The sequence below is a fragment of the Aphelocoma coerulescens genome, chromosome 2, assembly GCF_041296385.1.
Source record: "Aphelocoma coerulescens isolate FSJ_1873_10779 chromosome 2, UR_Acoe_1.0, whole genome shotgun sequence".
Classification (NCBI taxonomy): Eukaryota; Metazoa; Chordata; class Aves; order Passeriformes; family Corvidae; genus Aphelocoma; species Aphelocoma coerulescens.
The window spans coordinates 99,581,168-99,595,695 of record NC_091015.1 but is presented as its reverse complement, the minus strand read 5'-3'; the positions used below and the strand labels follow the sequence as shown (position 1 = coordinate 99,595,695).

The 14,528-nt window shown below is 38.1% G+C and overlaps 1 protein-coding gene across 3 annotated transcripts in view; it reads left to right on the top strand.

Moving 5' to 3' along the window:
- GALNT1 (polypeptide N-acetylgalactosaminyltransferase 1) overlaps positions 1 to 14,528 on the top strand; it is an 87,187-nt gene that overhangs the window by 28,679 nt on the left and 43,980 nt on the right. For all 3 annotated transcript variants that reach the window (XM_069004149.1, XM_069004147.1, XM_069004150.1), the window contains exon 3: positions 13,907 to 14,135. In XM_069004149.1, the coding sequence (XP_068860250.1) occupies positions 13,997 to 14,135 (139 nt within the window). In that variant the 5' untranslated portion in view covers positions 13,907 to 13,996. The remainder of the gene's footprint in view (positions 1 to 13,906; positions 14,136 to 14,528) is intronic.

Below are 14,528 nucleotides of genomic sequence, written 5' to 3'. Positions count from 1 at the left end.
GTCAAACCTCTTTCATACTAGGATGAAAACTTATAAGTTAGGCCAGATGAAAAACATGTTTTAGAATCACTAGCTTGAAGAGTATAGTCTTGAAATTTAATGTCTGAGTGAATCTGCCATTTTTCTTCCACAGAAATAAATACTTAAGAAATAAAAAGAAATGTTTAAGAAATAAAATCCAGCTACATTTGAAAAGCATTTATTACAGAATAATGAAAATGTAGCATTTTCTTTTGAAAATGACTTTGTTTAAATAATTCCCATGGCCTAAATGAGAACTATTTTTTTAAAGTTTTATTAATTTTTGTTTTTCTAGCATTTTCTTTCACAAATGAACTCAAAGCATGATATGTTTGCCTTTTTTTAAGAAAAGTGCAGATTTTTGAAGCTGTTAACAAAATACGACTGCTGTTTCTATAGAACTCATCTTTTCCATAGTGCTGCTTTTGACCAAATGTGAACTTGAATGTAAATTTCTATATTTTTCAATGAAGTTGAAAATTAGGAAGAAGTATGGGCATGGCCAATTAAAATCTCTGTGATTTGGCCCATATTTGTCTACCTCTACAGTTACAGAAATATATTTAATCGGATGGGTGGATGCTGTGTGCACCATGCTTTTTGAATCATATGAGTTACTTTATATTTCTTAGATAGGTGGGTTCTTCTGCCACTTTCTCTTCCTCTTCTTCTACAGTCTTGAGTCCAGCAGTAGCAGATCATTTTCCATCCTGTCTCTACTTTACCTGTTATCTTAATTTTTGTTCGTATGGTAGCAAGCTAGGAGATGTAGATGTAAGAACAATGGGGTAGGAGGGGGCATCTGCTTGCAGAGACCTGAATTGGTGATAGCTGCTCCCTGGCAGAGTTAAGGATAGTTTGCTTGCTGAATAGCAAAGAGAAAAAGGCACTGAAAAGGAAAGGGAGAGTAGAACTGTGGTGAGAATGTCTCAGTGTGAAACCAGCCTTTGCAAGCCTTTGTTCACAATGGACAGTATTGATACCTCTGTAAGCTCTCTTGTAATGTCAGGCATTACAGGTCAGCATATAAACCTCTGTAGCTCACCTGAAGTCTGAATTCTAGAGCTGAAGTTCAGTTCCTGTGGAAATATCAGTACCAGTGCTGACGACCAAAATGCCACATGGACAAAGATCCGAGACTCTAGTCCCGAAGAAGAGCCATTGCTATATTGTTCTGCTTGCAAACTATTCTAGCAGCTTCTCCCTATCAGTTTCTTCTTGCCTTGTCCAGTCTTGGAAAATGTTCTCAAGTTCTACAGGATTTCCAGAACTCTGCATTTATTATTCTGCCTTTTTAGCTTTTTATCTGACGGTTCTTTTCTTCTCGTTCACCTCTTCAGTGTAGAACCTAAAATATGCCTACTTTAGAAATAAACTTTACATGGAAAAATTTATGAGTCTCATGGTTGAAAAAAATCTCATCGTTGTTCTTTTCATACCATGTGTACATTTGCATGGATTAACAATTGAAACCAAGGACTTAAAAGTGTGATATTTCTCAAACTTGTGTTGTCAGCTGTACTAGTTTGAAAGCAAACCAGTGAGAGACTCAAAATCAGAACTACAATTTAATAGGAAAATTAAAAATAAATGCAGTAGTACAGAAACACTGACAGGGTCAGGATGCAACCTGACACCCTGTCGGGCAGGGTGGTGGTAGCAGTCCAATTAAGTGGTGGCTGCAGTCTTCTTGAGGTGATAGATGTGGTTCTGTTGAAGCAGTGATCCTGTAGAAGGGTCTGGTCCTCCTCAGAAGGTCCAGTGGTGGTTATGTAGCCCTTGTCCTCTGGGAATCCAGTAGGTAAAGGCTGACTGTGCTGTTCCAAACCTCAGAGTATATCCAGGTAGGAATACTTGGTTCCTCCCCCTGGGCAGAGCACCTCACAATGGGACGATGTAATTTTATGAGTCGTGCAGTGAGGCTGGATGGCCCATTAACAGAAGATATCCCCCAGAGGGAGTTATCAGGGATGTGTCCTGGAAGAGATAAAGAGCCCTGCCCTACCCGGTTTTAACAGATGGTGATAGAACACATACTTTTGGTTACGTCTTACATTGTAACCTAAGACATCAGCGATCTCTGGAAAGACAGAATTAAGAAAAACTGCATCTAAACCAAGGAAGTCTAAGGGGGAAAGGGAAGGATGGATGTGAAGAATCTTCTCCTTAGTGCGATACTGTGTGTGTTAATTAAGTACAAAGCAGTTGTTAGCAGCAGAAGTTACCTGCTGAGCAGACAGCTTTATGAGAACAGGCTTATCTGAGAATGTATGCTTATAAACTGCATGGCCTTTCTGTATAAATACAGCCTTTTGCTCTCTAGGTAGACTTTTTATTTGCCTGTAGATATAAAGCGCAAGTTTTTGGGAGAAACATTGCAAAAATTTCATGAATGTGTTGCAAAATTTGATAATGCTTTTCTTTTTTTTCTCCATATCCGATCAGTCTTTTCTTTCTAGAGAAAGAGAAGCATGCATACTTTCTGATATTTTGTTGTTGTTGCTAGACTTTTCTGGATGGAGATCTGATGTTTTCTCTGTATTTCAAAAAGTGTTTAGCCCTGCAAAACTACTGATTTATTTTGGTTAGAATTTTGATGTTTCCCTAGACATGATGAGGTGTGGTGCTTTTCAATTTCTATTTTAAACTATCTGCAGTGCCACTTTTAAAGGAATGGGAAGTAAAACTTGTTAACTTGTTTGAATTCTTTGCCATTCTTCATTCTACTTGCAATATCATTCTTCATTTTACTTGCGATAGTAGAATTGCAATGTTAAATGTGTTAAATGATTGTCACCTTTATGTTTTCAAATTATATATCCCAATTCTTCAAGTCTTCACGATTAGTCATATGTGTTATCTTATCAGCAGTTTTTAACTTGATATCTGCCTATATTTGATTTGTCAGCAAGTTCTGGTGTTACTCTAGGCAGAATTCAGCCAGCTCCTCTGGGATAAACACCCTATAGCCCCAGCATGTATGATAATTTCTTATTTATCTGTGTTTTTTTCAAAGCTTTTCTTCTAAAACACTATTTTGAATATTTACCACATAGGCAGAGAAGGCAGAGAAAAAGCGTTCTTCAAAGTTATTTGGTATTTCTTCAATTTTCCCTTCTGGATTTTTAATCTACAGTAAAAAGTTTTCAGGATTAGAGGTTTCTGCAGTTACTCAGACAAGGATGATTGAATCTAGTGACTGGAAATCTCCTCTATAATATTTTTTTTCTCTAATTAGCTGACTCTGCTTTTCTTTAAATCAAATTCTTGCCCATTAGTGATTCACCCTTAATGATGGCTATTTGCCTATGTAATTTTCTGCCATCTTTTAAAGTGTTTGAAGAATTAATGAATAATTTTATTCTGCTCTAGCTTGTGGCTTTGATATATACCTAAAAAATAATCAGAAGCTTTATGGAGATTTGATATTTTAGAACATTTGAGACTTAGCTTGAAAGATTTAACAATTTCTTACAACATACAAGGAAGCTGTCAAGGATGTCTTGTATAAGATTTATTCACTTGATTGTTCAGAGCCTGCATAGGTATTTGTCTATGAAAAATGTGTAGCTAGCTTCGTGATGGTGAATTCACCTGACCTTCAAGTAATAAAAGACTTCTCCTTGAAGTTTGTAGTTCTTTCATTCTGACACCTGAGTTTCTAATTTTCTTCTCTTCTAACTTAATAGAAGAATAGAGAGTAAATTTGAAACCCTTTTGTCTGTGTTCATCACTGTTTTCAAGAAGAATTTGCTTATTTCCTCAAAATACTTCAAAAGCAAATGCTACCTGACATTTATGAGCATTGACATGTGCAGACTGAAGAAAGTATCGGCTGCAGAAAATTCTGTTATTTGACACATTTGTTTGAAGAACAACCTATTGATAAGGATAGTATCCATTTTAGTTCAGTCTCAGCTGGTAATTTCTGAGTTTGCTGTTAGACATTTAAATATAGAACTTTTAAAACATTTTGGAATACAATTTGGTTTTCTGAACCATGCAGAAACATTTTAAAGGAAGATGGAAAATATGAGCATTGAGACTATGAAACTACTTACTGTTCTTTTACTTCCACATAATCTAATCTCCTGCATATGATTTCTTAAAGAACCTTGCTCACAATACTAAATTTAATTTTTTCCAGAAGGAATTTTAACTTTAAAAGAAGTCCTATCAGCTAGCCTATTCTACTTACAGCTCATCTGGCACCTGCCAAGTTATTTAAAATAATCTTTGGAATGTATGACTTCTTGATTATTAGAAATTCTTGACTGCTTACATGCTTTGTTTCTTAGTGAACATATGCCTTGTAAGGCCAAGTGAGATGCTGCTTTTGGCTAGAAGCCTTCATGCTGTGTTACATCCTGTCACATGATCAAGTACCTAAACATATGGAGGTGTTTACAGCTTTTCCTTGCAGACAGCAAATAGGATCCTAATAGCCTAATCTCTACTACTGTGACACTATTCCACTTCAATATAAATTTTGGGTAGTTCAGCTTTTAATCTCTTAAAAGACCACTTAGCTCCAATAGGGAGCCTAAAATTACTTAATTTTAAACTGTTTCTTCTGAGTAATAGTAAACCTGCAGAGTCTGTCCCTCACATGACAAATTGTTTTTCTCGAGGAAATGGAGGTCCTCACCTAGAACACCTGTGTTGATATGACCTCGATTTTCCTCTAAAAGTCCTGCAGTGTTGAGGTTGAAAGACAGCTAACACAGCTCTTCAGGGATTTATTAAAGACTGGAGTCAGTTTATAGCTCTGGGATGCTGATCCGCAGGAGTGTTGCTGTGCTGAAAAAGCTAAGTGCTGGGTCACCATCTGTGAATCTTCCAAAAAGAAAAACTACTCAGTGGTTCTAGTCCACTTCAGCCTTCTAGGCTGCTGTGAAGGGTAGCAGAAGGCTCAAATAGGTCTTACTGATGCATCTTCAGCCATTAATTATTGCATGTCAAGGGTTTATGAGCTTAAATCATCTCTTGCTGCTGTTAACAACAAAAGCTTTTCACTCATGAATTGCTCATTGTCTTCGTGCTGCCTCTGATACTCAGTGATGAAAATACTGCCTGTGTTCTCTAGCTGGCTGTTACTCTTAGTCAAGCACCCTCAGTAGCCCTCCCAGAGTGTGCATGTGAAGTAGCTATGGCTTTGAAGAGGAATGTTTGCTCTCTGTCAGCATCTGAGGTGTCAGTAACCCAATTTAAGACTGCAGTTGTTTCAGGAAAAGAAATAACTGTCTTTTGGCTTATAAATCTGCTTTCCTAAAAGGATTGCCTATTCTGCACCTGTCAGGAGAGGCAATTCTGCTTTTCGGTCTAAGAGGGAAAAGGTTTGAATAGTAGTGGTTTGAACTTACCTGCCAGTACTGCAACACCCAATAACTTAATGCCCATGCAAACACCTCCTAGATGTTGTATATCTGTGTATTCATTTTGCTATGTGTTGCAGTTAACATGGGCTAATGATGTACTCAAAATATTTTAAGCAGTACTGTAAAAAGATGTGTAGTTGTTTTTTGATATAGGATTGGCAATATTAAGTAATATATTCTGATTTCTCACTGGACATAGTAGAAGTATATTTTAAATTTTAGAGCAGTTGAAAAAATGGAAATATGTGGAGAATCCCTGAATGAGATGTCTGGTTTTAGATAATTTTCATTCGACCTGTAGAACAACTGAGAAATGAAGTTGTTGCCTCAGACATTTGAAATCTACTTCAAAGTCATAGAACAGACATCTAGTGAATCTCAGCTGGTTATATGACAGCAGGAGTCCTTGTACTTTTATTGTATTCTTAATTTCCAAATTTTAGCTATCCCCTTGAGCTCTTGCAATATTTACAGTGATATTCTGATAGGGAATATTTCATCTCCCTCCTGGATCAATTTATTCCTTTTCTTGCATAGCAAAAATCGCTGTAAAAAAAGAATGTAAATCCAAAATCTGTGGATTGAATTCGTTTGAACTCTTATTATTTGATTAAGATATTGTTCATCTGGTCCTTTGAAACCTTTCCCATTGCAGTTTCTTCCTGCAAGCAAGACAAGGCTTTCTTAAAGTCAATCTAAAAAAGGTCTGACTATGACTGGGAAAAAGGGTAATTTAAGTGATTTCAAAGGTTTTCATTTGAGCAGTTGTGTAAATAATATTTTATTTCATTCTCAAAAATGCTCTATTGAGGGAATTTGGCATGCTTACAAACTCATTTGAGAAACCATTAAGAACTGATTTGCAAAATTATAAGCTGTTTTCAGAAGTTCAGTGACTACAGCTAAGAGGTTTCTGAAAACTATAGGTACCAAAGTAGCATTGTATTTTCAATTAACTTTCCTGAATTGACTGAAAGAACTTGTTTTAAAAGTCAAACTTTTTAAAAGCCAATTTTTTTTCAATTCAGAAATGTAATTTCCTTACTATGTAGAAGTACTTAGAAGTAATCATAAAAGTTTAGGGGTTAAGTAGAGACTACTTGGGTAAGAAGGCCCCTTCCAGCGTGAAGTAGTCTATGATTCTGTGATCCTAAACAGGGAGAATCAGAGGTTCAAGTACTCAGTCGCATGGTTCCCATACAGTTATAAACAGTTTGACAAAACTGTAGTTGTAGTGCATACCTGTTGTTCCATTTTGGGTATTGGTTTTCTATGTGATGAGAGATTTTAACCTCACAAGAGCTTCTACTTTTGTAAGTATAATGGTGCATTCTATTCATTTGTAGGAAAGGAGGTATGAACCAATAGCTTCTGCCTTTGGTATATGAAGTTCATCCTTGTTTTTCAACTGTAGTCAGCTACTTCTATGTTTGTGTTATTCTGTCTTTATTCCAAGGCCTACCAGTTTTAGAAACTTAATTGATATTTTTTTCAAATGGTCAATTAAAAAATTGACTTATGAATTAAAACATCACTTCTGATGAATTAAAAGTGCAGTCTTCCTACACAGAGGAAAAAGAATGGAAATTTATTTTACTGACCTACATTTCTCAGATTTTTCTGAAGAGCAGGTTTGCTTTTAATGATTTGTTTTCATACTGTTCAGACTGGTATGATCTGCTTTCTCTCATCACATCCTCAGAACTTACTTGCTGAATTGTACTCAACAGATGAATACTAAAACCTTTCAAAATCCCCCAATGAGCATAGCCCCATGAAACGTACTTCTCTTATATTAACTTCTGAGCAGAAGAGTACTGACACCCTCAAACTCTTTAGTATTATTTTTGCCTGTTGAAATTTACTGGGTGTATTTGTGTTTCTGTGAAAAAGATGAAGAATAACCCCTTTTCCACAGGTGATGGGCTGACCTTCTGGTTTAAACATTTTTTTACACTTGCTTTTATAGCATTGAAAGATAGTGCTTTGTTTATCCTCAAACTGACCTGTTTACTGATGTTCTGATGGTAATCAGCTCTCTGCAAACAAGCACTAAAACCAATTTAGGGCATAGGCCAGTAAAAAAAAAAAAAACAAACAAAAACAAAACAAAAATCAAAACACATCAGCACAGTAGCAAAAGTAGTTCTGAAACCTGATTGTAGTGTTGGCATCACTTCTGTCATTAAGTAGACTGAGAAGCTGAAAATTCAGCTTTGTGTAGGCTTTCAATCTTTCCTTAGATGCTGTTCAGTTAATCATTTGCCATTTAGTTTAAATTGATATTAGTAGCTTAAATATAGCAGATGTTGTGTCAGGATTTTGACGAGCCCTTACTTTGTGCCAGCTTCTGTTTATTCATATCTGAAAGTCTGGAAAACAAACTTTACCTCAGCTTTGTCTGGTTACGTGCTGCATCCAGTGTAGAATCCTGATTTGGCTGAATAATGGCAATGAAGTCCTTTGTCAAGTCTGCCACAAAGTCAAATTGAAGACTGATCACTAGTATAAACAGAGATAAAGTTGATCCAAAGATAAAACTGACTGAGTATTTGTATGCCATACTGAAAAAGAGCAAGTTTTCATGCCCATGCCAACTGTGTTTGTAAAAGAGGTGGTTATGTGAAACAATGCTCTTTATATGAGCAGTAATTTTAAGGATGACCTTTTCCTATAGTGTCAAATGTATCATGGATTTTGTCACAGGGAAGAAAAATTCACTTGACCTTCACAAGTAACAAGACTTGAATGTACCCATTTTTCCTCTTTTCTCTTTATTCTTGATAAAGTACAGCCTTTGTTTCTACCCTTTCCAAGGTGTTTTTAATACTCTTTTTTCTTCCATGGTGTAAGAGTTTTGTCATCTATCATACAGTATTTTGAAGAGATGAAAAATACTTGGTTTTGCAAAAATCTTCAGTTTTATTACATTACTCTGTAGGTAAATGCAGTTATTAAACCTATGCATTTGGGGATTATTCCTGTGGTTGCTGGACTAGTTTATAGATGCAGTTGACTTTCTTTGCCATAAGGACACGCTGCTTATTCATTTTAAATTTGCTATCAGGCTCCAAAGGTTTCTTCCTGCAGAGCAGCTTCCTAGCATGGTAATACCCAGCCTATATGGATGATAATCATAGAATCATAGAATAGTTTGAGTTGGAAGGGACTTCAAAGATCATTCTAGTTCCAACCCCTTGCCACAGGCAGGGATGCCACCAGCTAGATCACGTTGCTCAGGGCCCTATCCAACTTGGCCTTTAAGTACAGGAATTTGTACTTTTTACTTACTAAATTTTTGAGGTTTTAACCTGACTGTTTTTCTAACCTTTGGGTGTCCCTTGAATCAGACACCCAGATCCATTCCTGCATATTGTTTCAGGTATTGTCTGCATGTTCCACCCCAGTTGGGTGTCACCAGCAACCTTGCTGAGTATGCTTTCAGTCCCATCCCACAGCTTCTCAGTAAGGACACTAATGAGTATCAGCTCCAGTTCTGGCCTCAGACAGCTGCCACCAGTGATTGTCTGTCAGCTGGACTTTGTACTGCTGGTCAGAACACATAAAGCCTGGCTGTCCAGCTAGCTGTCTACCCCCCTGATAGCCCACTTCTTCAGATTAAATCTCATTAAGTTCTGAAAAAGTACTCTGGAAGACTGTCGCAGTCCCTGTTGAAGCTAACGCAAACACCATTCGCTGCTCTCCCTTTGTTCACCAAACCAGTGCTCTCCTTGAAGCAAGCTGCTGAGTTGTTCAAGTATGGTGTGGCCTTGGTGTATCCGTACTGCCTGTTCCCCTTTTGGTTTCTGTGTTGTGGTGATTTGTTTGGGGTTGGGTTTGTTTTGTTGTTTGTTGTTTGGTTTGGTTTTTTGTGTGTTTGTATGTAAGATTTCTTACATAATCTTTGCAAGGACTGAAGTGAGACTGACTAGCAGATGGTTCTCCAGATTCTCCTTTTCCTTCTTGATGACAGCTTTTTTCCTAATCTTGAGGCAACTCTGGATCACCATTTTAGACCTTTTACAGATGATAGAGAATGGCCCTGCAGTAAGATCCACCTGCTCCTTCAGCACCCTCAGATGCCACCTTTCTGATGCCGTGGAGCTGCACATGTCCAAGTGGTTTAAGAGATCCCTGACTCAGTCTGTGTGTCCTGCATGTAAAGTTTCACTCTCTCAGACTCTGCCACTAGGTTCTGGTATGGGGCACCCAATAACAAAGAAGCTGAAAAAGCCACTGAGTATCTTAGCCTTTGCCATGCTCAGCACTGGATCTGCTTTATTCTCAGACTTTTTTTTTAATATATATATCCTTAAGGTGCCTTTCTTGTTGCTACTCTTGTTTCGTTCTGACTTGTACTCCAGGATTATGTGAGAACCTCCTCACGTGCTCAGGAAATGTAATTCAGTCATATTCGTCAGACTTTCTTCGTACAGCATCCCAGCCAGTATAATTGTTCTGGAAGGGCACATCTGCAGGCTTTCCTTCTGTTGCCACAAGTCGCTAATTTCCTGGATTTGTCTCTCTCAGCCCCTGTCTTGGGAGTCTCCATCCACTTATACTTTGAGTGCAAGGCTTAGGTGCCTCTTCTTTTTTTGCATCATGGGGCTCCGACTTGTGGCACTTCAAGGTCTCTGTGGAAATACATCCACCTACAGTTAGTCCTTGCTCACTTTGCTCCATAGCCATAGAAGAAGCAACACCTCAGGCAGAGCGTCCCTCCCATGGTTGAGGCCACCACCAACTCTCCACTAACAGAGGGAGAAAACAAACGTACACTCAAGCCCTGGATGGTAGAGCCCTCTTCCCAGAGCTCTGGGGCAAGGTATGCTGAGAGCAGTTGCTTCATCAGAGTTTCTGGGCCCCTCTGCTTCACTGCTGTGCTGCCTGAATTTTGCTGGGAAGCAGAGAGGGAGAGTGCTGTCATAAAACCAGGGGTGAAAATACAGTGTAATTCATGAGATGGTAGGCTCCCCAAGGGAATGAGAGCCTTCATCTAAAGGCACAGGGAAGGGCCTTATCGATGGAAAACAGAGTATGTTGAGCTTTTGCATGGCTGTCTTTTCATCACTTGCCTGAACCTTCAGAGGATTCCAAGGGTTCGCAAAGTCTTTCTTTGACATTTCACTGAACTGACAAAGGAATTTTCTTGTGTTAGAGGCAGATATACCACCAGGCTATGCATTCTAAAATACTTGATATAGTTGGTATTTTTATGGACAGAAAGTCTAGATTATGGTTCTCCTGATGTCTTCCTAATTTGAGGACCCCAAAGCACTGTGCAGTGTGTGTTTTACACTACTTTATAGCCTAATATCACAGAAGTCTGAACTTCAAGAAATCTGAAATTATAAGAATTGATAGTTTTCTTTCAAAATGCGTTTTATTTTATTAGCATTTGTGTTCTTTAAGTACAAGCAGGGTGGTGGTATGACTTGACTCTTTGCCAAATCCTTTCTATGGTGTCCCAGTTTGGAGCAAAAGAAACCTATTGTGTGAAGAGTTTAAGTGCAGTCATGTACTGTGTCAGACAAATTTTGTCTGTGTACAGTGTTTGTTTCTGCCAGTGGTTGATATGCATATCTAGGGCAGAGAATAGGGGAAACTGGAATGATGCTTCCTGGCTGTACTCTCCTGGAATGCAGTGACTCCAAAGTTCACGGTCAGGGACTGCCTGAAGTAGGAGTGAGGACTTGGTATTTAATAGCTGATGAAGAGACGTGCAGCCCTGGCAGGGGATGGTGGCAGGCAGTTCCCCTGGATGACTACACATTGTGGGGAATACATTCTTTTTTTGGGTTTTAACCTCTTGCTGCTAAATTCACTTGATTTCTGCCAATACAAGAAGAAGGAGTAAAAGGCAACAGTTGATCTCTATTTACCATCTCTGTACAGCTTTTGATTTTATAGACCTGCCACTTGATTTAGGTTGCATCTTTTCCAGAGAGGAAAAATGCTACTTTCATCTTATAATGAAGCTGTTCTTTGTTGTATTCATCCTTTTGCACTTCTCACTTGTTCCTTCTAATCCTTCTATATCCTTTTTGAAATGACAAGACTGGATGTTCACACAGCACTCAAGATGGGAAAGCAGATACTGTGTAATGGCATAGTGATGGTTTGGTTTCTGTTTTCTACGTAGTAGTCTGTAACAAATTTATTTTTCTTTTGCTGCTGCTGATGGTTTTACAGAACTTTATAGTACAGCTCCCAAGATCCAGAGTTCAGGTCTACCCTCATGTCTATTTAAAAAAAAAATCGGAAAAAAACAACCAAAAAACCCCAAACGAACAACCCCTAGGATTTTTTCTCAACATACATCACCTAATGTTTCAATGTGGTAATTTCATCTGCTACTTTATCATCAAGTTGTTAGTTACAGATGCTTTTGCAGTTCTTAATTTCATACAGTCATCCCTGTAGACCAAAACTATATAGATACAAGCTGAGATCCCAAACAAAATTAATTCTTGGCATTTGATGTGCACCTATGCAGGAAGCAGAGGGGGCTGTACACCCTTCTAACCTTGTACAAGTGGAAGGCCACAGGCTTCTGTGTTGCTGTGCCATCCAAACCTGTATGACTTCAGTGTACAGGGATACAGGGAGATAGGAATGTGTCTGCTGCTGATAAGAAGAAATAAGCTGTATTTAGAAGAGGGAGGTCATGGTATTTTCCCTTAAGAAGGGTGGAGGTAGGCAGGGGTCAAATTATGACAGTAAAATACTGAAGGAAGGGCAGTCTTAACAATGCAGGCTTTTAATGAAGTTTTTGCATAGTTACAGCTGATGTTCTTTATGTCCAGCTGGCATCCAAGCCCCATGCAGCAGCCAGTCACTCACTCCCCACCACCCCGATGGGATGGAGGAGAGAATGGGAAGAATTAAAATGAAAAATGAATTGAGTTAAAGCAAAAGCTGCACAAACAAGCAAAGCAAAACAAGGAATTCATTCACTATTTCCCATAGACAAGCAGGTGCTCAGCCATCATCAGGAAAGCAAGGCTCCATCATGAGTAACAATGGCTTGGGAAGACAAAAGCCATCACTCCAAACATCCCCCCCTTTATTTTTTCTTCCCCCAGCTTTATATGCTGAGTTTTATATGATTCCATATGGTATGGAATATTGCCTGAGTCAGTTGAGGTTGGCTGTCCTGGCTGTGTCCTCTCCCAGCCTCTTGTGCACTCCCAGCCCCCTTGCTGGTGGAGTGGGGTGAAGAGCAGAAAAGGCCTCAACTCTGTGTAAGCACTGATCAGCAGTGACAAAAACATCCCTGAGTTATCAACACTGTTTCCAGCAAAAATCCAAAACGTGGCCCCTACTGATTGCAGTGAAGGAAATTAACTCTACCCCAGCCCAAACCAGCACAAAGGCTTGTGACTAAAGTTCCCCTTTTCAGTAAATTCTTCAGTTTTCACTGAAAGAATGTAAGAAGAACTTTGTGTATGTAATTTGTAGAATCTCCTAGTGTGTCTTTGAAGTCTCTTTATTTTATTCCCTTCATTTTCTGTGTTAAGAGTGTCTACAATTCTGGTTTTAAGTCATAAGCTGTTCCCACTGGTAAACATTTCAGAAGTACATTGAGTTGAAATATGTCAGTGGTGGTAAAAAAAAAAATTAAAACTTAAGCCCCTCCATATTTTAGTGTAAGGAAGCTCAAAGCTGTTCTTGATTCTGCCCTACCAGTCGTGGAAATATGCAGTCTTTGTAACAAAGTCTGTAATTGGAGTAAGGCAAAAGAGAATTTCAAAGGCTGGCATTCTAAAATTGTAATGTATACATGTTGAAAAGGTATAAAGGTTTGCTCTATAATCAAACATTAAGCTAATAAAGTCAGTTTAAGTATCAGAATCACTAACTTTAGCTTTGCATACCTAGTAAATGATCATGGTCGCTTATGGGTACATTGTTAACCTTGCCTACTGTTTAATTTTACCAAAAGGGATGTTTCTTTTTGGTTTGCTGAAAGTAAAGCATTTATCTTTGTGATGAATGTGTAATATGCAATTAGACCCTGTGTAAAATCCTGGCATTTGTAGGCCAGCATTCCTAGTGATGGACCCAGAATGTCAGTGTGTGCTTCATGGGAGAAGCATGAGAAATATTAGCTGTGGGATTCACACAGTAGAGACTGATACCCTACTTCCCAAGATGTTCCTGGTTTTCATTCATTGAAGTTGTTCTGGTTTCCAGAGTATCCAGAGAGTTTCTTCTCATGTCATTAGAGTGCCTACCTTCTTTTCCAGTGGCTCAGCCAAGGGCTCTGTTTTGGTCACTCATTTTAATGTTTCACGTGATGAATGTTAACATAATAAAGGACTGGAATAATGCTGCTATAACTGACCCTGCTCCCTTAATCTCATTGAAATGCATAGAGTGTTCATTTCATTACATACATCATTTGGTAATTAAATTGTTACATTTAAAATAGAGTTAAAATTTTCTGCTTTTAGCATCTGTCCTCAGGTAAATTTTGTGACATCTTTTTCTTTTTTTTTTTCCAGATATAGAACGTGGTCTCTCAAACTGGATTAAAAAAACCTGTTGATGTTTTTATTTATACTTTTTTATTTTTGTATTTGACTTAAAGTGCCATGAAAAAATTTGCATATTGCAAGGTGGTCCTTGCCACCTCTTTGGTTTGGGTCCTTCTGGATATGTTTCTATTGCTGTACTTCAGTGAATGCAATAAATGTGATGAGAAAAAGGAACGAGGCCTGCCAGCTGGAGATGGTAAGTTTTCTGCCTGAGTATTCTTTAAATTATGCTCCTTTAAAATTGCACTCTTTTTAAAGATATGGGATTTTTTTCCCCCCAACAATGTAGTATTGTGTCAGCATTTAAGTGTCACAGAATGTTCCATGGTTCTTTGAATGACTAGGAAATAACCATGTTTCCTGAGATGTGTGTTGCAGACTTAAAACTTTTAAGATGTAGAATTTTAAGCACTAATGTGTATGAAATAACCCCTAAAAAACTATGCAACAAGAAGCTCAGAAATGTAAGCCGTGTTAATGCAGTCTAAAGCATATTTTAAATTTCCATGAGTGAGAAAGCAAAGTCACTATTAACTTCACTAGACTTGCTAGTAAAGCAAACCAAGCCAACAGCCAAGCTCATTTGTCT